We start from the raw sequence: 26,250 nt of genomic DNA on the forward strand, positions 1-26,250 counted from the left end.
CTGTAGCCTGCCAGGCTCCTCTGACCATGGGATTCCCCAGGCAAGAATACTGGAGTGGGTAGCCATTTCCTACTCCAGGGGGTCTTCCCAACCCAGGGATCGAAACTGAGTCTCCTGAATTGCAGGTAGATTCTTTACCATCTGAGCCATTAGGGATGAATCTTGCAGGCCCCAGAATGGCTGACATTGCTATGGTAGGAGGCAAGCAATCTGATTGAGACATTTCACACTTGATAAATATACCTTAATAAACCCTGGTGGTACTTTTAATTTGGTTTTTTAAAAAAGATGCTTATTAATCTAATTGTCTAGTGCTGTTTTGGCTGGTAGAGTATATATATTTAAGCCCAGGGAAGCCACCAAAAACAAGAAAAAAAAAAACTTGCCCTTTTTTTTCCCTTTCTCTAGTACTGAACCCACAAATTATCTGAAGCTCAGGGGAAACTGAGGACTGATAGAGAGAAAGGGGAGATGAGTAATGCTGGAGGTGTAGCGTGATTATCTATATATCTGTAAGGCGATGACTTTTGAGTTTAGGAGTTGTGGGGGAGGCAGTGTGTGCTCACAGATGTTAAGAGTGAGGGCTCTGGAATCCTTTTGTGTGCATTCCTGACTGCTGTTCTTTTGTTGTTGTTCGGTCCCTCAGTCGTGTCCAACTCTTTGCAACCCCATGGACTGCAGCACTCCAGGCTTCCCTGTTCTTCACCATCTCCCAGAGCTTGCTCAAACTCATGTCACTCTTTTGCCTAAAGAGGCCAATCCACAGTCTGCTATAGTTTTTCTGTGGCCTTAGCTGTAGCATTTCATCAACAGCCTCTTAGTTGGCGATGCAGTGGGGGTGGTGGGACAAATCTTAAGAGAAACCTATACCCAAAGTAGGAGAAGGCAATGGCACCCCACTCCAGTACTCTTGCCTGGAAAATCCCATGGACGGAGGAGCCTGGAAGGCTGCAGTCCATGGGGTCGCTGAGGGCCGAACACGACTGAGAGACTTCACTTTCACTTTCACTTTCATGCATTGGAGAAGGAAATGGCAACCCACTCCAGTGTTCTTGCTTGGAGAATCCCAGGGATGGGGGAGCCTGGTGGACTGCTGTCTATGGGGTCACACAGAGTCGGACACGACTGAAGCGACTTAGCAGTAGCATACCCAAACTAAGCAGTAAGCTTTCCCTGTTTCTCAAAACCAGTTTGGTTTGACGAGGATCACCCTGTTGATACTAGTCCACCCTATGAAACTGACAGGCCCACACACCTTTGGTGAAAGAATGTGTTTCTTACCCATTATCTGAGAACCTGTGAGCTGCTTAATAAATATACTGATGGAGGATTTCTGGCACATGCTTATCTGAACAAAGGCCAATTATATTCCAAGAACTAGCGAAGGAATGCATTAATTGATTTAAGCAATTAAAGTCCCTACCACAAATAGACAACAAATGCCACCAACACAGATGAAAGAACACTATCCAGGGACCTTAACATGGCACTAAAAAAATCTAATCAGTGACAACTTTTGAAAGGCCAGTTCAAAACAAGTAATCCTTTTGGACATCAAGGCAACCTTCTTACTCTGGCAAAACAGTTACATAGTGAAGAGAAAGGTCATGGGCTTTTCTCAGCCACAGAAAGGAGAGAAGTAAAAGCAATTAGACAAAATGGATGCTGTAATCCCACTTTCCAGACCCCAGAGCCACACTAAACACTGAGATTCAACTTTTCCACTTCACTATTCAGGATCTGGCAGCACTTCCCAAATGAGAATGCCATAGCTTGATTTCTTTCTTACCAATTCTGGCCAGATGTTTCTTAGCCATGTCTATAGCCTGGGGTAGAGAAAGAAAAATTTAAAAAAATCACCAAATCCATGGATGTTGCTATGAATTGATCACATAAGTTGGAATTCCAAAGTACTATTGCTGAAAACTGCCCTGCTTGAAACTACTCCCCAGCAGAAGCAAAACGTCCAGATTCATGGACTGCCACTTCCCAATCAGGTGGAAATCCACTGAGTAGTAGCATCAGCACCACTTGGAGGCTTTTTTCACAAGCAGGTTCTCAGACTCCACCCCAGACTTACAGAATCAGAATCTGCATCCACAGTAAAATTTGAGAAAGAATGCTCTACAGGGTCTTCAGGAGTAGTTTATTTTTTGCCTTTTCTCAGCCTGAGTTTCCTCAGTTGGAATATGGAATTATAACAAAGTGCATACAAAGGGGAAAAAAAAAATTGAAGGAAGACAGTTCACAGGAGCACAGGAGTGCGGAGGACTATGGAGGAACTTCTTGAAGTTCTACACTATGCAGTTTTTAAATGTAAGACCAGGGTTACTTCTTTTGTAATAGGCGAAAATATTTTTTAAATACAGCTGATGCTTTCTCACAATATTGTACTGATGATTTTTAAAGGGACCAATGTAGCAGGGCCCAGCACCATACTACAGTGCGGACAAGTCAAAGGTGTTAAGTGAACTGGGTGGAGCCAGACTGCAGCCGGTGAGCAGCTCTCGTTTCCGAAAATTGGCCCTCATACATTCGCTCTCAGCACCTGGAAACCTTGGCCTGGCAAACTTCGGGATCCGCTGAACCTCGGATCTGACCTGTAGTTGCCGGAGCGTCCCGCCGGCTCTGTAACTTTCCTTGGAATGAAATAAATAAATAAAGACCGTAAGTGCTGAAATAGCGGACCCCATACAAAATCTCTCTGCAGTCAGCCACGGAAAGAGGAGGCCGCGGAGTGGAGTCAAAAGTCGCAGTCTGGCCCGGACGGGGCTCCAGGGAAACTAGTCTGGGCGGCTGCAGCATCCTTAGAGGCTAACTCTGAGCTTTCTCAGGTGGCATTTTGTCTCCTGTAGCGAAAACTGCAAGACAGAGGAGTGGAGTTTCCCGAGAAGAGCTCAGGCTTGCGTCCTGGGCGGGCCAGTGCCCTCGGCGAGATTCTGGGTCTTCCCACTTTCCTCCGCCTTCCTCTCTCTCTCCCTCCCTCCCTCTCTCCTCCCTCTTGCGTCGGGCGGGCGGGAGGCCGCCGAGGCAGAATGGTCTTGCGCACGCGCTCGCGCAATTACGGCCGAGGAGTTCTGTTCCTCGGGCATTTTCCGAGGAAGTCTGGAGCAATTAGGCTCAGTCCGGGGAGAGCCAGCGAGCGAGCGGGCGGCGCTGCCGGCGCGTCTGGGCTGCCTCGCTGGGAGGGAGGGGGCGGCCGGCCGCCCGGCGGCGACCCCGGGCCCCGGCCGCCACCATGGGCTTCGAGCTGGACCGCTTCGACGGCGACGTGGACCCGGACCTGAAGTGCGCTCTGTGCCACAAGGTCCTGGAGGACCCGCTGACCACGCCGTGCGGCCACGTCTTCTGCGCCGGCTGTGTGCTGCCCTGGGTGGTGCAGGAGGGCAGCTGCCCGGCGCGCTGCCGCGGTCGCCTCTCGGCCAAGGAGCTCAACCACGTCCTGCCGCTCAAGCGCCTCATCCTCAAGCTGGACATCAAGTGCGCGCACGCGGCGCGCGGCTGCGGCCAGGTGGTCAAGCTACAACAGCTGCCCGAGCACCTCGAGCGCTGCGACTTCGCGCCCGCGCGCTGCCGCCACGCGGGCTGCGGCCAGGTGCTGCTGCGGCGAGACGTGGAGGCGCACATGCGCGACGCGTGCGACGCGCGGCCGGTGGGCCGCTGCCAGGAGGGCTGCGGGCTGCCCCTGACGCAAGGCGAGCAGCGCGCCGGAGGCCACTGTTGTGCGCGGGCCCTGCGGGCGCACAACGCCGCGCTGCAGGCCCGCCTGGGCGCGCTGCACAAGGCGCTCAAGAAGGAGGCGCTGCGGGCCGGCAAGCGCGAGAAGTCCCTGGTGGCGCAGCTGGCCGCCGCACAGCTGGAGCTGCAGATGACCGCTCTGCGCTACCAGAAGAAGTTCACCGAGTACAGCGCGCGCCTTGACTCGCTTAGCCGCTGCGTGGCTCCGCCGCCCGGCGGCAAGGTAGGCGCCCGCCGCCCGCCCAGACCCCCTACTGACCCTGGGGCGCCTCCCAGTCCCTGCGGTCTTGGTGTTACCCGGAGCTTCCGGGAGCATCTCTGCCTCCCTCTTCTAACACTCCTTGCCAGATAGATCGCTTTGAGCAGGTCGGGGAATCAGTCTCACCTTGGCAACTGTTGTCCGTACAGATTAAACTCAGGGTGAAGTACAGCTGCAGCAGCTTCATCGGTTCTGGAAAAACTAAAAGGAATTCGAGAGCAGCGCAGAGTTAAGAGTGAGTGTGGCTCTTGAGTCAGAACCCTGTAGGGGCTTTGGTACAGACCAGATGGATGATCTTGGGCAAGTCGTTTAACCTCTTTGAAAGTTGGGAAACAGGGTTCCTCTACACGTGTACAGGAGATAAGATACTGACACACGCGATGTTAACTATATCCATGCACCCTCAGGCGGTCCGGAAAGAATCAAAGGAACCCACAGCCCAGCCCCTGGAGACTAGGTTAACAGGGCTGCCAGAAGAGAGGCCGCTGGAGTAAAAGCTGGATTCCAGTGTGAGCTCTGCTGCCAACTAGCTGGCTGACCTTGAACAAGCTGCTTAAGCTCTCTCAAGTTGGAAAAGTAGGGCCCTAGAGATGTGACACAGGGGGTGAAACACTGCCAGGCCCCTCCTGTGGTATTCCTCCAGGGATTGAAAGAATTCCAGAAGGAATTAAAGGAACCGCCACCAAATATAAAGTAATAATTGGCAGTGAGGCCTCTGGAGTTAGAACTGTTTTTCGAGTCTGGGCTGTTGGCTAATGTTGTGACTTAATCCCAGGTGCTTCAATCTCTCTAAATGTAAAATAGATTCTTTGCCTGCTTCAGGGAGAGAACATATGAAAAGGATCTAGCAAGTTGCCCTGTAGAGAGCAAATGCTCAACAAGTGTTGCCTGTAATTATCTTTACCCTCCTTCCCTTGTAAGCCATCCCCCTGTCCTGGGAGTTGGTGTAATTACAACAGCCACTACTGCTGGAGGCTTGCCTTGCTCCAGGCCCTCTGCTAAGCTCTTGTTTTTCTCAGCTGTTTCCTTTTTAATCAAGTAAGGGAGGCAGGTTGCTTCTCATTTTGCAGACGAAGAGAACTCAGGACCAGTGAGGGGCAGCCCTGGCCCTGAGTCATGGCTTCGAGGTGGCAGAAGTGGGTTCCGAACCCACAGATGCCCAAGCTCTTAGCCACCATCGTGTCACTTCTCAGTGTAACCACAAGTACCATTTACTGAGGGTTTATTATGTACCAGCCACAGTAGCAAGCACTCTGCATGCATTCTGTATGTAATCCACTGAGATGAGGAAGCAAGCACAGGTCACAGAACTTGTCCAGAGTCAAATGGTAACTCACGAGACAGAGCTAGGATTCAGGTTCCACCTCAGTTGTCAACCTTGGGCATTTTGAGATTTTGGACCCCCAAATTCTTTGCTATAGGAGGCTGTCCTGTGCACTGAGGGGCGTCCTTAGCCTCTACCTACTGGATTCCAGTAGAACCCCCTATCTCTAGGTGTGACCACCAGAAATGTCTGCGTGTTTTATCCCCTGAGGGGACACAGTCACCCACAGAGAACCAAGGTTTCCCTTGATTGCAGAGGCCACCTTTTCACCAACTGGTGAGGCACCTGGACCATGCCGCTGCCACTCTGGTTGCCTGTTGCAGGGGAGCAGAATGTGTGTGCCTGAGGGGTCCCCAGGGGCCTGCCTGTGTCTGCTTGTCTACTTCGCCTCTCTGGCCCTTTCCCAGCCCCCTCTCCCGTAGAGCACACCGACTCCCCCCTCTCGCCTCCACCCTGTCCTGGCCTCCGGCCTGTCTGTCAGCTGCAGCCTCAGCAGCTGGCCGGCTCTGGGTGAAGGGCAAATATTTACAGCTCTGAGGCTCACCCAGGACCGCACAGGCGTACAAAAGACTGGTGTGAGCCTGCAAGTCCCCAAAGCAGGGGGCCAAGCTCTGTCTACAAGCAGGCGCCGGGCTTGGGGTGAAGGAGTTCCCGGAGTTTCTCCTGTTTATGCTGTCATCTGGACTTCCTGCGGAGTTTTAAGTGATGCTTATTTATAAACAAGCCATTCACTTCCCCGGAGTTTATACATCATTCATTGTTAAGCTGGTTTATTATTTCTTCTTGCCTTTCTGTTTTCTTTCTGGAGTGTTTGGGTAAACTCTCTCTCGGAATCAAAAATATGATACTTGAATCAAAATTATGGATGTTTTTGAAGTTCTGTTGGGTGAGTCAGGAGGATAATCAGGGGCATTAAGCTTGGGGACAAGATGTTGCTTTCTGAGCTACAGACAAAAGTTTCCTTCTGGAGTTGGAGCACTGCTCAGGACTTTCATGGACCTTAGTGCTGGCTTGAGAACAGCCAAGAAAGGCCTGGCCTGAAAGCTGAACTCATTTTTCTGGCCTCAGACACTGGCCGTCTCAGCCCAGGCCTTAGGGGAAAGCGCACTGCTTTTGCCTTAAAGTTAACCCCTAGTCACCCTTGGGGAAAGCTTTCGCTGTTCCTGCATCTGCCAGACAGACCCCCTCCCACTGCAAGCTGTTTAAGAACTTGTTTATTTCATTGGCCGGACTCTCTGCTCCCACCGGGTACTGTTTATTCTCTTCTAAAAGGCAGAAGGATTTATATTCCTTGGAAACGGGCATGCACAAAACTTTTATTATTTTTTAAAAGTCCTATCACTTACCTCTCTGTTAAGAGCTAAAGTAGATAAGAAACACTCAGAAGATTTTTCCATACCCCTTGTTCAGGGCTTTAGAACTAGTACCATAAAGTGATCTGGCATTATTTAAATAATCTTAGATTGCAATTTTTGATATCCGCTGAAGAGAGGAGTCTGGCAGGCTGTAGTCCACGGGGTCGCAAAGAGTCGGACACCACTGAGCAACGAACACTTAAGCATTTAGGGTTTAGAGCTAGGGTTTGGCATCGTTTCTTCTGCTCTGAAAGGTGAGCTCACACAGGTCTTCTCAAACCTTCATATGATTGGAATCATCTGGAGATGAAACAAGAGATTCCTGAATCTCACCCTTGGAGATTCTGCCCCATCAGGGTGTGAGGAGCGTGAGGTTCTGGCAAGTTCCCAGCTGATGCTAGGCCACCTAGCATATTTTGGGTAACTGCTCATCTAGACAGAGAGTTTAGGCTCAAGTACAGATGTAGACCAACATGTGTTCTTTTTCTTCACACAGTTATGATTTTACTGATCATTGTCTAAACATCTCTTCCTGAATATTTTATGAAGGACCAGTGCATAGTTCTCAAACCCAGAGCGCCTAGCAGCTGTATGGTAGGTAACATGGCCCAGAAAGGCATCTTGAACCAATCTGCAGCCCTATCCAGGCTACAGCAGACTTGGTGAAACTATACTTAAAGATGTTAAAGAGTTTGGCTCCCAGCCTCAGTTTCCCACCCTGACTTACCACCTGATTCTAGGAACAAAGACATTCCACAGCAAAAAAAAAAAAAAAAAAAAGTCTTTGACTTTCTGGGAAAGGGAAGGCTCTGGGCACAACTTTCCTTGGAATTTTTGAGAAACTTGAGACTGAACCTCAGTAGCATCTGCTCTTTTACCCCCACATTCAGTCTTTCATTAAACCTGGTTGATTTTACTTCCTGAACACTTCCTGAGTCTGTTCACCACTCTCAAGCCCCATCAGATCATCACTTTGGTCCAAACCAGGATTTCCTGACCTCAGCACTGTTAGCATCTTGAGCTGAATAATTCTTGGTTGTGTGTGTGTGTGTGTATGTGGTGTGTGGTGTGTGTGTGTTGTGTGCATTATAAGATGCGGACCAGCATCCTTGCCTCTACCTTCTAGATGCCAGGAGCAATTCCCACAGCATGAAAATCACAGATATCTCCAGGCGCTGTCATTGTCCCTCTGGGACAGAAATCAGCCCTGGTCTCAACCCCCATCACCTCTTACCTAGACCACAGCTGTTCCCTCTCTGTATCTTCTTGCTTCCTTCCAGTGACCTCATGCTGGGAATCATCTCTTAGAAATGTAAATCTGATACCCTGCTCAGTCACTTAAGTCATGTTTGACTCTTTGCAACGCCATGAACTATAACCCACCAGGCTCCTCTTCCCTGGGATTCTCCAGGCAAGAATACTGAAGGGGGTTGCCATTTCCTCCTCTACGAGATCTTCCGGACCCAGGGATCAAACCCACATCTCCTGCATCGGCAGGTGGATTCTTTACCACTGCGCCACCTGGGAACTTCAAGCCTGCTGTGCCTTGAGTTTCTCTTGGACAGATGTAAGGTGAAGCACACTCTGGGTCCTGCCTGCCTGTGCTCTTCTTTGCTTTAGTCTCTCTTCCCAGGTTCTGTGGTCTCTGAGAATAGACCCATGAGCTCTTTCCTGCCCCTGGGCCTTTGCCCTTGCTCTTTTTTCCCCTAGGAATAGTCTTTCCAGTTGCTCATCACTAGGTAACCTAGGTGACTGGCAGGTTTTCCAACTCTTCACCTTCTACCCCTTGCCTTGCTGTCGGCACTTGGGGTTTGCTCGTGGCTAGATAACCTTTCTATGCTCCCACCATCATCACCTGCGGAAAGCCCTTCCTCTCTGGCCTGACAGACTAGGGCTGGTACCCTGAGACTCTCACTTTGGTGCTCCGCCTGCATGGCCTTCTTCACTGCTGTGACTGAATAACAGGAAGAGCTTATTGTCTGTGAGGGACAGTAAAGGAAGGACCACATGTGCATTCTTCAGGGCTATGTCCTGGCACCAGTTCGGTCACCAGGTACCCTGTGAACTCTTGATATGTTTTCAGTGAATAAATTCAAGTTCGAAAGGGTGTCTTGTCAGCCGTCAAAACTTTTCAGGTTGCTGACCAAGAGTGAGCTTGTTAGCTCACTCTTAAAAAAGAATGAGTTTTTCCGTGACCTGCAAGTGAACAAAATTGTTTCCAGGTTTGCGGGAGGCATGCTTTTTGTTTCCCCAAGATCCACCCATATCAAACTGTATAAAGCCCCAAATCCCAGAAACAGTTTTGTCTGTTTCAGAACTCCTGGAGATAGTGAATCTATAATAGACAGTTGTATGGAAAGGTGTTCCAGATGTCCAAACACTTTGAAATGTGTCTATCAGAGTGTTCACAGTTCAGTGTCTTTTCTGTTTCTGAAAAGCATCAGGAGAATGACTGTTCTGTGCTGTCCCAGTTCAGCTAAAACGACTTGTGGGCTGTTGCATCCATTTCATTTCAGTGCTATATATAGAAAACTAGGATTCAGCTTACAGATGTATTTCCCAGCTACACTGGCTCAAATGATCATAACTGAATAATAGGAATTGGGAATTCTGTTGCCGTCTATCTGTAAGTGGTTCTTTCTGAGTTCAGAAATGGTGTTTGCTTCTTTGTGAAAATATTTGATGAGAGAGAATCTATGTATAAGCTGGTTTGTGTTGGCTGTAGACACGGGGCTTAAAAGAAAGAGAAATCAAATTCATTGAGTTTTACTGGGTGCCATCCAGTACTCTTGCCTGGAAAATCTCATGGATGGAAGAGCCTGGTAGGCTGCAGTCCATGGGGTCGCTAAGAGTCGGACATGACTGAGTGACTTCGTTTTTCACTTTCATGCACTGGAGAAGGAAATGGTAACCCACTCCAGTGTTCTTGCCTGGAGAATCCCAGGGATGGTGGAGCCTGGTGGGCTGCCGTCTGTGGGGTCGCACAGAGTCGGACATGACTGAAGTGACTTAGCAGTAGCATACACTTAGGGTGCTTTGTGTATGTACACACATTAACTTCCCCATCTTATTCATTTGGTAGATGGTTTTTTGGGGGGTTTTTGGTAAGAGAGACAGATTGTAAAACACTGTAAAACAGCTGGGTTCAGACTAGAAGTTGTATGGATTCGGATTCTAATTGTGTAGAGATGGGATTTGAACCCAGAACCTGATTCCAAGCTGTTACCAAAATAAGACAGTATTTTCTCCTGAGGCAGTATCCCCTCCAAAGGCTCATACAGGTTTCCAAAGAGCTGCTTCTCTACATGCCAGCACTTCAGAAAGACTCTGCAAACTTAGGGCCCACAACCCATTACAGATGGAAAAAGAAAGATTCTGAAGGTCAAATAACTTCCCCAGCATCATCTTCTGGCTCCAAGTTGGTCCGATGGCTTGTGGTTCATGGTGATGAAGTGGGTTCACCCCAGGCTGTAATTCCCATCTTCAGAGGTCTGGTGTGGAGCACATGGAGTATAAAACAAAACAGGTTCTCACTATAAAAGAGAGACAAAAGGAAAAGAAAAAGATGGTGTCTTGGATGGAATCATGCCTCATTCCCTAATTTTTAATCATTCCCTAATTTTGAACCTAATAAGTTAAAGAGTGGCTGGTGGTAGGAAGCAAATGAAATTCTTCCGAATGTGTTCTTTCGGGTTAGGTTCTCACATGCTTACACACTGTGTGCCAGGCACTGGGATGGGCACCGCTGGGTACAAAGGGGAATGTGCACAGCTTTCACTCCTGGATTCGTTAGACACCCACTTGTGTCTTTGAAAACGCCACGTTGTTCTGTTCTTTGCTCACCCGAGTTGTGGGTCACCTCTGTCCTCCCTGACTAATGGGGTTCTAATAAGCCTGTTCCAATAAGAAAGGGAAGTGGTGTAACATAATGATTACTCTTGTAAAGAAAATAACTAACAGATGGACCCGGGCGTCCATCTTTCTCCCCCACCCCGTGAGTCTGTTTATGGGGAGCCTAAGGGGCGGAGCCACAGTGCAGCCCGCGTGTACATGGGCCCTGCAGTGGTCCCTTCTCCAGGAAGGGGAGTCTGATGAGCTTTTCCCCTGGCAGAGGACCTGTGCAGAAATGAGTCCTGGACAGAGGGGTCACCCTAGAATTTTGCGAGAAGCTGTTTTCAGGTGCCCTGTGTCTTTGCTGCACATTATCAGGAAGGGGGTGAAGTCCCATTCAGGTTGCACGTCAGGGTTGGATGCAAGCCTGTGTCACCGGCAGCTCCAGGGTACCCTGAATTGAGCTGGTGTGTGATTAGTATCAAACCCTGGAGTCAGTGATATGCAGGCTCCTGTGCTGCTTCTGCCTCATTGTTGAGGGTCTCTGGGAGGATCCTCTAATCTCCTGTTAGCCTTAACTGCCTCATCTCTAAAATGGGCTAATGTTATGCCCATATGGGACAGGTTTTAGGATAAAATGAAAGTGTTTGAAAGTGTTAGCTGCTCAGTTGTGTCCAACTGTTTGCAACCCCATGGACTGGAGCCCACCAGACTCCTCTGTCCATGGAATTCTCCAGTCGAGAATGCTAGAGTGGGTACCATTCCCTTCTCCAGGGGATCTTCTTGACCCAGGGATCGAACTGGCTCTCCTGCAGGCAGGATCCTAATCAGGCTTACCGAGCATTTGTTGAACATTTATTAAGTACCTGTAGGTTTGGGGTTCTTCTCCAAGTAAATCACTGAAGAAACTTTAGAAATTGGAGATGGTTTAATGAAGAAGGAAAGGGATCTTTTATTCAAAGGATCACAGGCTCATTGCAAACCTCAGTCTGCCCCTGGGTAACCCGTTCTCTGGGTGTCTCTTCTCTAACTGCTTGTCAGTGCTGGAGACTTTGAGAAAGAGGGATGTTCATGTCAGTTGCACTGCATCTGGGTAACAGCTCTGGGCTGTACCTAAAGCCGCAAACAAAATATGCTTACTGCATGTTTATGTGTATTCATTTGTCCTTTTGCAGTTACCAAACTAACGAGAGGTCAGTTCAGTTCATTTGCTCAGTCACATCTGACTCTTTGCAACCCCATGGACTGCAGCACGCCAGGCCTCCCTGTCCATCACCAACTCCCGGAATTTACTCAAACTCATGTACATTGATTTATTTGGTGATGAGAACCAGCCATCTCATCTTCTGTCACCCCCTTCTCCTCCTGCCCTCAGTCTTGCCCAGCATCAGGGTCTTTTCCACCAAGCTGGCTCTTTTCATCAGGTATACAAAGTATTGGAGCTTCAGCATCAGTCCTTCCAATGAATATTCAAGACTGATTTCCTTCGGGGTTGACTGGTTTGATCTCCTTGCAGTCCAAGGGACTCTCAAGAGTCTTCTCCAAAACCACAGTTCAAGAGCATCAATTCTTCAGCACTCAGCTTTCTTTATGGTCCAACTCTTTACATCCATACATGAATACTGGAAAAACAAGAGGAGGGGAGGCAGGCCAAACTCCCACCATCCTGTAAGCAGGAACATAGGACATTACAGCTGGGTAGCCTTTGCTTTGTTTCTGATTTGGAGGAGAAAATGCTCTGGGTTGGGTGACTGGATGGTCATATCTCAAAAACGGAAACCACCTTGCAGTCCATCAAGTGGAAATAGGAAAACGCTGTAGTCCCTTAAGTTAGTTTGTTGTGTCCGTGAAAATGTCGCCTGGAGGTGTTCTCCAGAAAAGCGAATGAGCAGATGATAAAAATGAGAGACACAGTCTTGAAATCAGACTCATGCAAATGGAGAAGTAGACTTGGGGGTTTCTCAGGTTATTTAAATATAACAGCAACAGGCTAAAAATATGTGTATATTTTGGCCTAGGGCAACACCGACAATCTGTGCTTAATTTCTGAGGGTATTCTTCAAAACCATCTTGTTTGGCTTATGGATGCATGTTTCCTAGTCTGTGGCTCCAGGAAATCTTTGTCCTTTTTGCCTGTCCCCCCAAGCCCTTTATCTGTCTTCATCCTCCCTATTCTCGTGGCAGGTACATGCTGCTAATACCTCTGTTAATCTCATCCATTTCCAATTTGTTTTCAAGCATCATTCTCTAAGACTCCCTTTGGTCTTAGGCGTGAGCAGTTTCCCCTTCTGCTCTTCGTCCAAGAACACCTTCTTCAGAACTGAGGTTGCAATTACAGGGAGGGCTTAGTCCAGGCTGCTTCCCCATTAAAAACATGTTTTGACTGACGAAGAGGACCGAAGCATCTCAGTTCGGAGAAAGAGAAGGCATTCCATCTCTTTGGGAGAGAATGTCTGGTGGCCAGCTCTGTCTCCTGGTCCCCCCAGCCCCGCCCTCCACATTTTTGCCCTCTCTTGTCACTAGTCAGCAGACAGAGCTGTTTCCCAGCTGTGCGAGTCTTTGAGAGCTTTGCATAATCTGAGGCCGAGAGGTGTCGCGTCATCCCAGATATGCAGACGAGTGGTCAGTCAATTACAGTGCTCATAACCCGCCAGGCGGCTTTCCAGTCGAGCCAGTTCTCAGCTGCGAGTCCCACGGCGGCAGTAATCAAGGAACACCCGTCACGGGGCGGAAAGGAGTTTGTAGAAAGGATCCACATTGACGGTGGCGTGGATGGACTTTGGGGGCCACCACACAGATTAGAAGATGGCTGGCGTCCAAGTTTCTGAGGCCGGGTTGTTTGGAGGAGAGCGGTGCGGTGACTTCAGAGTGATGCTGAGAGGAAGAGGGACTGTGCCATAGAAAGACGGTTTACATTCTTGGACTTAAAACAAGAACAGCCACCATATGGTGTCTTTCTGACAAAGGACTTGTGACTTCTGTGTTTTCACCGTGACTTTTATTTCCCTCCTCTTAATCTTGTCCAGTGAGACCTTAAATTAGGCAGATTATAAATCGGGTGTTGTTTTTTTTAAACACTGATCTGGTAGTTACATGTTGGAGTATAATAGCCAAGCGTATTTTCAGCAGAACCGATTGTATGTTCCTGAACTTGGAGCTTCTATTTCTGCTTGTAACTTACCTGCTGTGGGTGGCTCATGCCACACCCCCTTCTCCCAGGTTACTGAGTCTCTGCCCTGTCACCCTCGGAAAGACCTAAGCAGCTTCTGAGGAGACCCTGCAGTACACTGGGGGCCTGACTGTCTGCTTGAGTTGGATTCTGGGGTGGAGATGGGGGGCTGAGCATCTGTTAGAGCTTCGTGCCTGCTTCCCACGGAACCAGTGCTGGCTGGACTCCAGAATATGAAGGCATCTTTATTTCCCATCCCCAAGTTAGCGCTGTAAGTCAGAGCTCATTGCCCTCCCAAGTCCTGGCTCTGGAGGGAAGAGACCCTGCCATTCAGGAAGAGTAATAAAATAGGGGGTGACTCTAGGAAAAGCTGCCGAGGAGGTACCATCTCTTTTCCATTTTTGTTGCCCTCCCATCAAGTTCTCTCACTTTAAATTTTTGTGTGAATATAGCTGCTTTTCAATGCTGCTCTTTGCTCAAAATTCTCCAAGCCAGACTTCAGCAATACGTGAACCGTGAACTTCCAGATGTTCAAGCTGGTTTTAGAAAATGCAGAGGAACCAGAGACCAAATTGCCAACATCTGCTGGATCATTGAAAAAGCAAGAGAGTTCCAGAAAAACATCTATTTCTGCTTTATTGACTATGCCAAAGCCTTTGACTGTGTGGATCACAATAAACTGTGGAAAATTCTGAAAGAGATGGGAATACCAGACCACCTGATCTGCCTCTTGAGAAACCTATATGCAGGTCAGGAAGCAACAGTTAGAACTGGACACAGAACAACAGACTGGTTCCAAATAGGAAAAGGAGTACGTCAAGGCTGTATATTGTCACCCTGCTTATTCAACTTCTATGCAGAGTACATCATGAGAAACACTGGGCTAGAAGAAGCACAAGCTGGACTCAAGATTGCCAGGAGAAATATCAATAACCTCAGATATGCAGATGACACCACCCTTATGGCAGAAAGTGAAGAGGAACTAAAAAGCCTCTTGATGAAGGTGAAAGAGGAGAGTGAAAAAGTTGGCTTAAAGCTTAACATTCAGAAAATGAAGATCATGGCATTCGGTCCCATCACTTCATGGGAAATAGATGGGGAAACAGTGGAAACAGTGTCAGACTTTATTTTTCTGGGCTCCAAAATCACTACAGATGGTGACTGCAGCCATGAAATTAAAAGACACTTTCTCCTTGGAAGGAAAGCTATGATCAACCTAGATAGCATATTGAAAAACAGAGACATGACTTTGCCAACAAAGGTCCATCTAGTCAAGGCTATGGTTTTTCCAGTGGTCATATATGGATGTGAGAGTTGGACTGTGAAGAAAGCTGAGCGCCAAAGAGTCGATGCTTTTGAACTGTGGTGTTGGAGAAGACTCTTGAGAGTCCCTTGGACTGCAAGGAGATCCAACCAGTCCATTCTGAAGGAGATCAGCCCTGGGATTTCTTTGGAAGGAATGATGCTAAAGCTGAAACTCCAGTACATTGGCCACCTCATGCGAAGAGTTGACTCATTGGAAAAGACTCTGATGTTGGGAGGGGGTGGGTGCAGGAGGAAAAGGGGACAACAGAGGATGAGATGGCTGGATGGCATCACCGACTCGATGGATGTGAGTCTGAGTGAACTCCGGGAGTTGGTGATGGACAGAGAGGCCTGGCGTGCTGCGATTCACGGGGTCGCAAAGAGTCGGACACGACTGAGCGAATGAACTGAACTGAACAATGCTGCTCTTAATTCCTGTTGTATCGCAAAGTGAGTCAACTATATGTACACATATATCCCCTCTTTTTTTTGCATTTCTGTCCCATTTAGGTCACCACAGAGCACTGAGTAGAGTTCCCTATGCTAGCAGTCCCTGACCTCTTTGGTACCAGGGACCAGTTTCACGGAAGACAGTCGTTTCCAGGGGCTGGGGATGGTTTCGGGATGATTCAGTATGATTTACTGTGCTCTTCATGTCTCTTATTATTACATCGGCTCCACCTGAAGTCATCAGTCATTAGATCCCGGAGGCTGGGCACGCCTGCCCTGTGCTGTGAGGGGGTTCTCATTAGTTACCTGTTTTATACACAGTGTCAATAGTGTGTATACGTCACTCCCAATCTCTCCCTTTCCCTTTCTTCTCCGCCCATCAAGACTCAGTCCTCTGGTAGAATTGGAAGCTGTCCCAGTGTCTCAGCAGCCCTCCGGTGTCCTCTGTTCCCAGCTCCTTCCTCCACTGTCCGTATCCAAGTCCGCACTTCCTTTGACTTGATGTCTCTTCTGTCCTGTCGTGAGGACATCTCCTTCCATGCCTGGGGACATCCTTCGTCTGATTTCCCTCCTCACGCTCCAGCCATGATCAGTACCCTCTGCCCATCCTATCTCCTCGGCCCTGAAGCTCCAGGTTCGGGCGGAGCTGCTCCCCTTGTCTGTATCATGTCTCTTTCCCACCACCTCCAGAATAAAATCTGCCTCCTGGCCCTTCAGCAGCCCTCCAAGACCGTGCTGCTCTTTCTCCAGACTTGGGAAGAGGAGAAATGTGTACGTGGATATAGTTCCCATTTGAGGGCCAGATGTTGTGATGAACATGTAACTGTCTTGGGCCTCAGTTCTCCCAGACTTGCTGTAGACTAAGTTAATTTAGGATTAGACATTCTCCATTTCTGGGGTTTTGTAGCAGAGTCATTTATGTGGTCAGAGAGTACCATGGTGCTGTGCTTGGCTCATGTCTGGAGTCCTTGCTATTGGCCAAGCCCGGTACAGAGGCACTGGGCAGGAATAGTCCCATCTCATTCATGTTTCGGAAGAAGCCATCATTCTCCTCCTCCTCAGAAGGAAAAAACTAAAATCACGTTCTGACTCCAAAGTCCAGGATCTTAACCGTCACCCTGTTCCTGTGAAGGGCACTGTATTCTTATGACACTGTTCAGGGTATAATAGAAACTCTGATCTTTGCCACTGTTGGTGCATAGTCCAAATAAGCCTTGCTTAAAACTCTAATTAGAAAACAAATTAGATGTCTAATCCTTCCTGACATTTTAATGTGAAGACTGAGTATTTTGAGGCAAAGGGGTTTAGGGTAGGGTGCACACGTTTACCGGCACAGGAGCAAGAACTTGGCTGTTGGAGTCCGTGGGTTGGGTTCCAACCCCGCCCCTCCCTCTTGGCAGCCACGTGATCTTCAGCAAGTGTATGCGATTCTCAGAGCCTCAGTTTCCCAGGTACAGAGCTTTGATATAATACCTGCCTCAAAAGCCTGATGTTTTGGTTACTCAGTTGTTTATGTGAAAGAGAGCTCTTTCCCATCTTTTATTTTGTTATATCAAGACATTGAGAAAGTTTCAAAGCATGGGTCATGATAAACTACCAAGACAGAGCAATATTAATTAAATTTTCCTTTAGATGAATGATGTTACTTACAAATGTAACATCTGTGAACAGTTGGGAAAGCAGCATTGATGAGAGCCTTTGTCCTTATTCCATTTATCCATCTCTTGAGATCTTTGAGGCTCAGATGGTAAAGAATCTGCCCACAATGCAGGAGACCCAGATTTGATCTCTGGTTTGGGAAGAGCCCCTAGAAAAGGGAAAGGCAATCCGCTCCAGTATTCTTGCCTAGAGAATCCCATGGACAGGGGAGCCTGAAGAGCTATAGCCCATGGGGTCACAAAGAGTTGGACATGACTGAGTGACTGACACTTTGACTTTCTTTGCTTTACTGGTAGAGTATAACTGAATGAGAATCATTTAAATACCCTCTATCCTGATACACTTTGAACCCAGGAACAGATTAAATCATTAATCAGAAATTAATCTGTTAACATGGTATTATGTGAAGCCTCCTGTTAAAATTCTCTATTAACATTTCTTCTGAAGAATCAGAAAGTAAACAAAAGTAGTTCAGGTTGCTTAGGGGGAAGGAAGTGGAAAGGAAAAATCAGAATGGAGCTCAGGGTGTCGGAGAAAAGAAACTGACCTTTGAGAGTTAGAGAAATGAAAGTAATTCAGTCTAGCCAGAGCATTTCTCTTCTCTGTCATCACTCCCAGCATCATGTGTTGAAACTTCCATGTGGTGGCTCAGTCCTGTAAATTAGTCCTAAAATAGGCAATGTCACCTAAAGCCAGTGTGTAAGCCTGCTGGACAACAGACTGGGTCAACACACTTCTAGAAAAAGAGAACATGCTCTCTTAGCTCCTGCGGTTGATTGCATCTGGCAGGGAGGGTTAGAGGGTTAACTTGACTGTTAACTTGATCGGTCTTTGCAGATTGATGTTTGGCTAAATGATGTTGTTTCAGGCATTGTCTCAGTTGGTCTCCATTGTCCCTGGAAAGAGATCTCTGAGTTTGGGACCAGACCTAGGTGTCTCTGGGTATCTCAGGCTGGATCTTTTGGAGATTAATAGTTTAATAAAGAGTTTAGAGTTCTGTTCTGGTACTGGTTTCCTGGCCAAGACCTCCTATAATAAGTTTCTTTGTGGAACTTTTTGGAATGCCATCAAGGGAATCAGCTTGGGTGGGACCTCAGATGTTGCCAGGTTACATGGCAGTCTTCTACATCCACACAAGAAGGACGTTAGTGTAGAGAGTTTCGGTCTAGAATCTAGGAGATCATGGGTTTAAATGCCAGTGACCTCTTACTAGCTCCTTGACAAGCTTTTTTAATCCTCCCAATCTTCCCACCTATATCTTGAGAATGGTAATAGCGCCAGTTGATAAGATTGGTTGGATTATTAGACAAAATAAAGCACTTAAGTGCTCAGTATAATTTCCAACACATGATAAAGAGCCAGTAAAAGTTAGCTGTTATTGTTGTTAATGTAATATGATTTCTTTATTTTTCATTAAAAAAAAAAAGTTATCACACAGTAGATTTAAAACGAGTCTCTTTTAATCATTTAGCTGTGCATTCTCCTTTTTGCCTCATTTGAGGTTGTCCAACCAGAGCTTTCTGCCTTAGATTACTGTGACCTGGCAGTTTCTATTATTGATTAGTTATGAAAGCCAGAAATGTAAGCTATGTATGATAACTCACTCAAATTCCCATGTATTTCTTTTTCAGCTAAGATAAAGCAAGATGTGGACTTAGCAACCTTTTCCATTTCCAAGGCAGAAAGATATAAACTGTTTAAGTTTGCAAAACATTGCATTTACATCTCCAAACTATTAGGGTTATTCTGCAAGGTTTAGTCTCGCTGTTGGTTCAAATTAATGATAAAGATTGATACCATTGATGAAAGTGAAAGTGAAAGTCGCTCAGTCGTGTCCGACTCTTTGTGACCCCATGAACTATACAGGCCATGGAATTCTCTAGGCCAGAATACTGGAGTGGGTAGCCATTCCCTTCTCCAGCGGGTTTTCCCAACCAAGGAATCGAAGCCGGGTCTCCTGCATTGCAGGCGGATTCTTTTACCAACTGAGCTACCAGGGAAACTAGATGCTCTGAATGGTGGTACTGTGGATTGGATTTTTTTTTTTTTAAGTAAGTAAATGGTTATCATTAATGAGGCTCTGCTGTTTTTTGTCAAGTATGGTAGCTTGATAGAGACTGGGTTCTCTTATATTTATATACTCTATCTGTAACGAGTAAGTGACAGAAATGAATCTTTTGTTTCAATCTGAAGAAATGAAGACTTTGTTATTTTGTTCTTATTGAATATGTAGTTATTTCCATCAGAAACAGCCTGTTTCTAATAGTAAATTATCATTTTCATTTTTTACAGCGTTTTCGTAATTGATGCTAACTTCTGTGACATTTTTGAAAATATTTCGAGTTCTGCAATATACTAACTAGTCAGGAGAAACAGGCTTGTTTACTGAGAATGTTAAGCCCAGGGAGATAATTTTACACATTGAAATCTATTAATCTTTAATGTATGTGTGAATGTGCGTGTGGCTATGTTGTGCATTTTTCCTGGCCAAATACGGAACAGGGTTTTACATTGACAATGGTGGAACAGTATTTTACATTGAAAATAGTGGCAGAAAAAAACCACTGGGCACTGCAGGTCAGAAAGTGTGGCTTTCTTTGCCTGCATGGTGGTCAAGTCAGATAGCTGCATTCATGTCATTCAAATATTGCCATTTATTCCCCGCCCCCCCCCACCTCTGCCAAAGTATAAGGCACAAGTTGCACCAGGAAGCAGTAAATATCCGAATAAAACCTCTTTTGTGATAAGCTGTTAGTGCTGTTTTTGAGAAAGCATATAATGAAATATTTCATACTTTTTTTTAAATGCCACATTTAAATGATACCCTGTTTAAACAGAAAATGTGAGTGAAGCAATTGCAAATTTATAGCCAGTGCATGTGGACCTTTGCATACCATTCGAATAGTTGGAACCCTTTCAGTGGTATATCTGTGAGTTTAGCATTTATGTCAAAGCCTATTAAGTGATAGTTTGCACAGAAGGTGAGATCTATTTTTATCTATCTGTCTATTACTGGAGAGTGTTGGTTGGGGGGCCCTGGCATCTCCCTCTTCTTTGACTGTTGAACATTGTGCCTCTGAGACCTGCCGGGGCCACTTCTGCTTATTTGATTTAAAGTGGCTCACGTGGTCCCACCTGCCTTAAACAGAGTGTTTTCTGTTCAGCAGTCTGCGTCTCCTCAGGACTGGACAGTCATTACTTTGTGAAAATGCCCCCTCCTCCCTTTTTAGTAAGATTTGGGATTTTCCTTGTTCCCACCCATGTTTGAGTCTGACTTTTTAAGCGCTGTTTCTCCCCCTAAGTCTCCCAAACACAAATGATGAAAACAGCCGTTGAAAACAGCCAGCCTGTGGTGGGCGGGCCAAAGCAAAGGTGTGTGTGCAGAGCAAGGTGTCACTGAGAGAAAATGTTTGTTACTTCTGTCTGGGTGCTTTCAGATATTCTTAAGTGCTCACTGCAGGGTCTGATGGGATCTAGAAATGTTTGTAATCTCCTCAACACAGACCAGAGTTTCAGCATGAGCCTCCCAAATTTTCTGGGTTAAACTTCTCTAGAGATACAGGTTGACAATCCATGAGTCCATTTAGATAGAAAATTACCCCCATTGTTTTCCTAAATGTTAATGAAATGTTGAACTCATTTATTCCCTGCAGGGTGAAGAAACAAAAAGCCTGACTCTTGTCCTGCATCGGGACTCTGGCTCCTTGGGATTCAACATCATTGGTGGCCGGCCGTGTGTGGTATGTTAGTTGTTGAGATGGATTTTACAGGTCCTTGATGTAGCTGGGAAAGGGATCAAGAACTGGGCTGTGAAGGGTAGGAAACCTTGCTCACTTCATTCTGCTCTAGTTAGAGTTCATTGTGCCTTTATCATCTTCACACTCGGGATTTTTTATCATCTTGTTTTTTATTAAGGCATAGTTGATTTACATGTTGTGTTAATTGCGGGTGTACAGTAAAGTGATTTCCTTTGGGGGATTAGTTGTGGTCTCCTAATGTAGCATTGTCCTAGTCATACAATAGCTAATCCTAGCTGTTTAGCTTTGAAGAGTTCATGTCTAGTTTGATAGCAGTTGAACTGCGAAAAGTCATGTTAATATGTGTGGAATTCTGCTCAGTTTAATGAGACAGCCTGGATAGGAGGGAAGCCTGGGAGAGAATGGATACATGTATATGTATGACTGAGTTCCTTCACTGTTTACCTGAAACTGTCACATTGTTAATTGTCTATGTGCTGTGTTTAGTCACTCAGTCATGTCTGACTCTTTGCAAGCCCCTGGACTTTAGCCCGCCAAGCTCCTCTGTCCATGGGGATTCTCCAGGGAAGAATACTGGAGTGGGTTGCCATGCCCTCCATCCAGGGGATCTTCCCAACCCAGGGATCGAACCCAGGTCTCCCACATTGCAGGTGGATTCTTTACTATCTGAACCACTAGGGAAGCCCAAGAATACTGGAGTGGGTAGCCTATCCCTTCTCCAGCGGATCTTCCCAGCCCAGGAATCAAATCAGGGTCTCATTCATTGCAGGTGGATTCTTTACCAGCTGAGCTACCCCCTCAATACAAAATAAGTTTAAAAGAAGAAAGGATTGTGCACTTACACTGAGGGGCTTTGCTGAAGTCGGGGCTCCAAGGCTGGCAGTCTTGTCAGGACTTCTACCCACCTTTCATCAGTCAGGGGCCATTCCCTCATTTGTGGGCTGGTGTATCCTTTGCGCTTCCCTCTCACTGGAGCTGTTTGTTCACCCCATTCATCATGATCCCCTCCTCCAGAAAGGGGAGGCTGAATTCAGATCTGTTGATTTAACTGCCAGGAAAATGTCTGCTGAGAGGGCTCTGGGGAGGTAGCAGAGGATATGTTCTGGAGTCTCACCTTTCATGTGGGGTGCCCAAAGTATGTGTCATCTCTTGTTCTTTTCCTTTTCCTAGCCTTTCCTCATTTGTCTCAGATAGTAAAGAATCTGCCTGCAGTGCAGGAGACCCAGGTTCAGTTCTTGGGTAGGGAAGATCCCCTGGCGAAGGCAATGGCACCCCACTCCAATATTCTTGCCTGGAGAATCCCATGGACAGAGGAGCCCAGCGGGCTGTAGTCCATGGGGTTGCAAAGAGCTGGACACAACTGATCAACTAAAATCAAACATCTTCCTCATTAGTCAGCTTAAGAGGAAAATAGTCAAGGAAAAGGGAAAGAAAAATCAGATTCACTCATTCAACAGTTAAGCATTATACATGGGCTATTTGCTAGGGACTTGAAGATATTGGCTGGGGAGACTGGATCCCTCTGGTCACTGAGTTGATATCCTGTGTGATATAAGGCAAGAAACAAGTATAAAGAGTAATTACAGATTGGGAGAAGTACAATGAAGGGGAAAAAATGAGAGGATGGCTATGCTACATACCAAGGAGCAAGGGGCATCATTGCCCAGAGTGATTAGGAAAGAGGGGAAGGGATATACAGCCAAATCCTAAAGGATAAGAAGATGTCAGCCATCTGGATGTAACTAATGTTTGCCCCGCCTTCATGGAGCTCATGTCCAGGTGGAGAAACGGATGAATTAGAGAGGGAAGCACTGTTCTCACTGATAAAACTCTGTGCCTGAGTTCAGCTAAAGATGCTATGGGAGGCAGTTAGCCCTGGGGAATAAGGCATCATGGGGCAGGCCATTGAAGCTGGGTTCTGAAGAATGAGTAGGAGTTTGCTAGATCAGAGGTCCATGTATAATATATTTAGTTGAACAATCTTCACTTCAGTTGCTCAGTTGTGTCCGACTCTTTACGACCCCATGAATCACAGCACGCCAGGCCTCCCTGTCCATCACCAATTCCCGGAGTTCAACCAAACTCATGTCCATCGCGTTGGTGATGCCATCTGGCCATCTCACCCTCTGTCGTCCCCTTCTCCTCCTGCCCCCAATCCCTCCCATCGTCAGAGTCTTTTCCAATGAGTCAACTCTTCGCATAAGGTGACCAAAGTATTGGAGTTTCAGCTTTAGCATCAGTCCTTCCAAAGAACACCCAGGATTGATCTCCTTTAGAATGGACTTGTTGGATCTCCTTGCAGTCCAAGGGACCCACTGTAGGAAAAAATTTGGACATAGTTGGTTACAAATTATACATATATTTACTATGAAACTAATATTACCTGTCTTATAAAAGCTACATGCTAAAGAATCATTTAAATGATGAAATTAAAATATGAATATGATTTTTAATATACTGTTTCGTCATTCCACTGTGTTTCATTGCAAGTACCCATCTTTGAAGGCCACTGAGATAAAAGAAAGTGGACAGACCCAGGGAAACCTGGCCAAGGACAGAGACAGAGCTGAGGAGTGGCAGGACGTGGTCAGAAAGAGACCAGAGAAGAAGAGGCGGGTTGTGATTAAATTCCCTTTGCTTTTGGCCAAAGCCACAGTTTCAACAACAAACGAGCATGGTTTATTGCAAGAAAATGACAGCTTAATAGTAGGTGGTACATAGTCATTAAAATGATTAACTGATACATGATTTGCCTTGTAAAATATGTTTTAAAAAGAACACTTCTAGACGATGAGGTTAAAATAGAGTGAAGGTTGGTTAGGGCAGGGAGCTGTCCGTCTTGCCTGAGCCCTAGGGATGTGCACATACCCTGGTTCTTCCCATCATCTTAGGGGAATTCTTAAACTAAAATTATCTCTGTGCTCAATCACTCAGACATTTCCTACTCTTTGCGACCCCATAGACCATAGCCTACCAGGCTCCTCTGTCCATGGAATTTCCCAGACAAGAATACTGGAGTGGGTTGCCATTTCCTTCGCCAGGGTATCTTCCCAACCCAGGGACTGAAACCAGGTCTCTTGTGTCTCCTCCATTGGCAGGCAGATTCTCTACCACTACCACCATTTGGGACACCCAAAATTATGTCAGCTTGGGACTTTTTTGCTTTTCCTTTTTTTTTTTCTGGTTGGCTGCCATCCCAGGCAACATGTCTTGGTGCTGCTCTGATTCAGTCCCTGCTGCTGAGGGTCAGGCTTTCCAGCTGTGAGAAGGGCTGAGGGAGCCAAATCGGGCTTGACTGGCTCAGTCATGGTCCCAGGATCCCAGGGACTCAGTCCTCCACCTTATCATCGGGAGACGTGTTTTGCCACTTGGCACATGTAACAAGACAGTTGGCTACAGTTGGTTTTTATTCATAATTATTCATTCTCTCCCTATCCATCATTACCGTTACCATTTTAAGAAACAACTACAGTAAAGAAAGATGCTTTTCATTTTTAGACAGTTTGAAAGCTTCTGTAGCCCAAAGAGTCCAAACCAGGAAGCCCTCTTCTCTGCACACCAAAGCTTATATATAGAAAAGGGGAGCCTGAATTTTGCAAAATGCCTGAAGTGGAGAGGCAAACTCATGGCTTGGCAATTGTTGTCATCCAACAACGGGAAAGCCCACAAAGATGGTATTTCATTTCTGCACCTCCCCAAGGATGAAAGGATGCTTCCAAGTTCACTAGAATGCAGTTTGGTTTTGTTTTTCTCAGACTTACCAAAAAATATGTTTTAGGTCATTTTCTTTTTCCTTTAAAAAAGTGGTATAAGCACAAACTAGACTGATTTTTGAAGCATTAAAGGGCTCTCAGCTTATGTGGTCTTTTTGCAAGAACTCCGTGCATAGCCCTGGGGAGGGAAATGGAATTCCATATGCATGTGTTTGCCATCATGTTTTTAAAAACGTGTCCTGATTAGCAGCAGCAGCATAATAAAACCTAAATGGATTCTGCCCTGTTGCCTGGAAATCTGGCAGGTCATTGAGAACATGCTAAAAAGCCAGGATGAGCAACAATGTGTTCTCATTGTTAGTTACTGGAAGTAGAAGGCAGGGCGAATGACGTGTGTGTTTCCCAAGGAATCCCTGTGTTGGATGCTTGGTTGAGTTGTGATATAAGCCCAGCGGGGGGGCTCTGACATAAGGCTTTTCATTGCACCATGCAGTACGTAATGCTCTTAGCAAAATCACATCACCCATTCACGAGTGCTCAGGTCCCTGAAGAAACGGCAGCCAGTCTGGTGTATCAGACCTTCGGCCTTTGGCAAGTTTACTTCATTGTCTGGCACCCCTGGGATGGAAACAAGCCCTTTCATTTTTCTGTTTCTCAGGCCAGCAAACCCAAACAAATCCTAAGTCATTTTGGTTCACCTTGGTGCATAGCTCTGCCTTAAAATGTGTTAGGAGAGGAGCCTCCAAACAAAGAATAGAGAGAGGTGTTCTGAGAGGATCAGGAATGTTCTGGATTTGGTTTTCTCTGATTTTGTGCTTTCTATGTTTTTTACATTCTCTTCCCATCCCTTACCACAGTCTTCATATGACCTCAGTTTGGTGTTTGCTCTTGCCTGTCCCTCTCTGATTTTTGCTGGGACTTTCTGATGCACCTTAAGATAAATAATTCTGTTCAAATGTATTATTCTGCAAAACGAGCCAAAACCAAAATCTCAGCCCCTATCTCCTCCTTCCTCCCCAGCCGAGAAATGCAAAGCAGTTCAATCAGAGTAAACACAGATCTCTTCATTTGATGTATTGACGTCACCTCTTACGGAACTTAAGCTTGTCCATAAATCCTTTGTGGTCATTTGAGACTCTTCAGGGTCCTCTGGTGGAATATTCCATAGCCTGGAATGCTGTATTTCTGAATTCATGTGTATTTTTGAAATTTTTCTCAATGGGAGACAATGTTGCATTTAGAGTTTGTGTAAGAGAATCAGCCTATCCTTAGTTGGAAACAAACCTTTGCCACTTTTTAGCTGTATGACCTTGAGTAGGTCAATTAACCTGTCTCAGATTTCTTTCATCTATGAAATGGATATTTATACTACTTACCAGTACTTGTGGCTCTTATGAGGATTAAATGATAGACAGAGAACACTCATTATGTACCTGGCTGCTGTTGTTTAGCTGACTCTTTGCGACCCCCTGGATTGTAGCCCATCAGGCTCCTCTGTCCATGGGATTTCCCAGGCAAGAGTACTAGAGTGGGTTGCCATTTCGTTCTCCAGAGGATCTTTCCGACCCAGGGATCAAACCCGTGTCTCCTTTTTTAGCTGACGATTGTTTACCAGTGAGCCACCTGGGAAGCTCCATGTACCTGGTACCTGGTGTGCACTCAGTAAATAGAAGCTGTCGCACTTCTCTG

At 46.5% G+C, this 26,250-nt stretch overlaps 1 protein-coding gene across 1 annotated transcript in view; it reads left to right on the plus strand.

The window, feature by feature from the left end:
- The first annotated feature begins 3,115 nt into the window (after positions 1 to 3,115).
- Positions 3,116 to 26,250, plus strand: part of PDZRN3 (PDZ domain containing ring finger 3) — a 269,131-nt gene continuing 245,996 nt past the window's right edge. Inside the window, exons 1-2 of the mRNA XM_061396394.1 lie at positions 3,116 to 3,961; positions 20,744 to 20,830. Of these exons, the coding sequence (XP_061252378.1) occupies positions 3,239 to 3,961; positions 20,744 to 20,830 (810 nt within the window). The 5' untranslated portion in view covers positions 3,116 to 3,238. The remainder of the gene's footprint in view (positions 3,962 to 20,743; positions 20,831 to 26,250) is intronic.

The sequence above is a fragment of the Bos javanicus genome, chromosome 22, assembly GCF_032452875.1.
Source record: "Bos javanicus breed banteng chromosome 22, ARS-OSU_banteng_1.0, whole genome shotgun sequence".
NCBI lineage: Eukaryota > Metazoa > Chordata > Mammalia > Artiodactyla > Bovidae > Bos > Bos javanicus.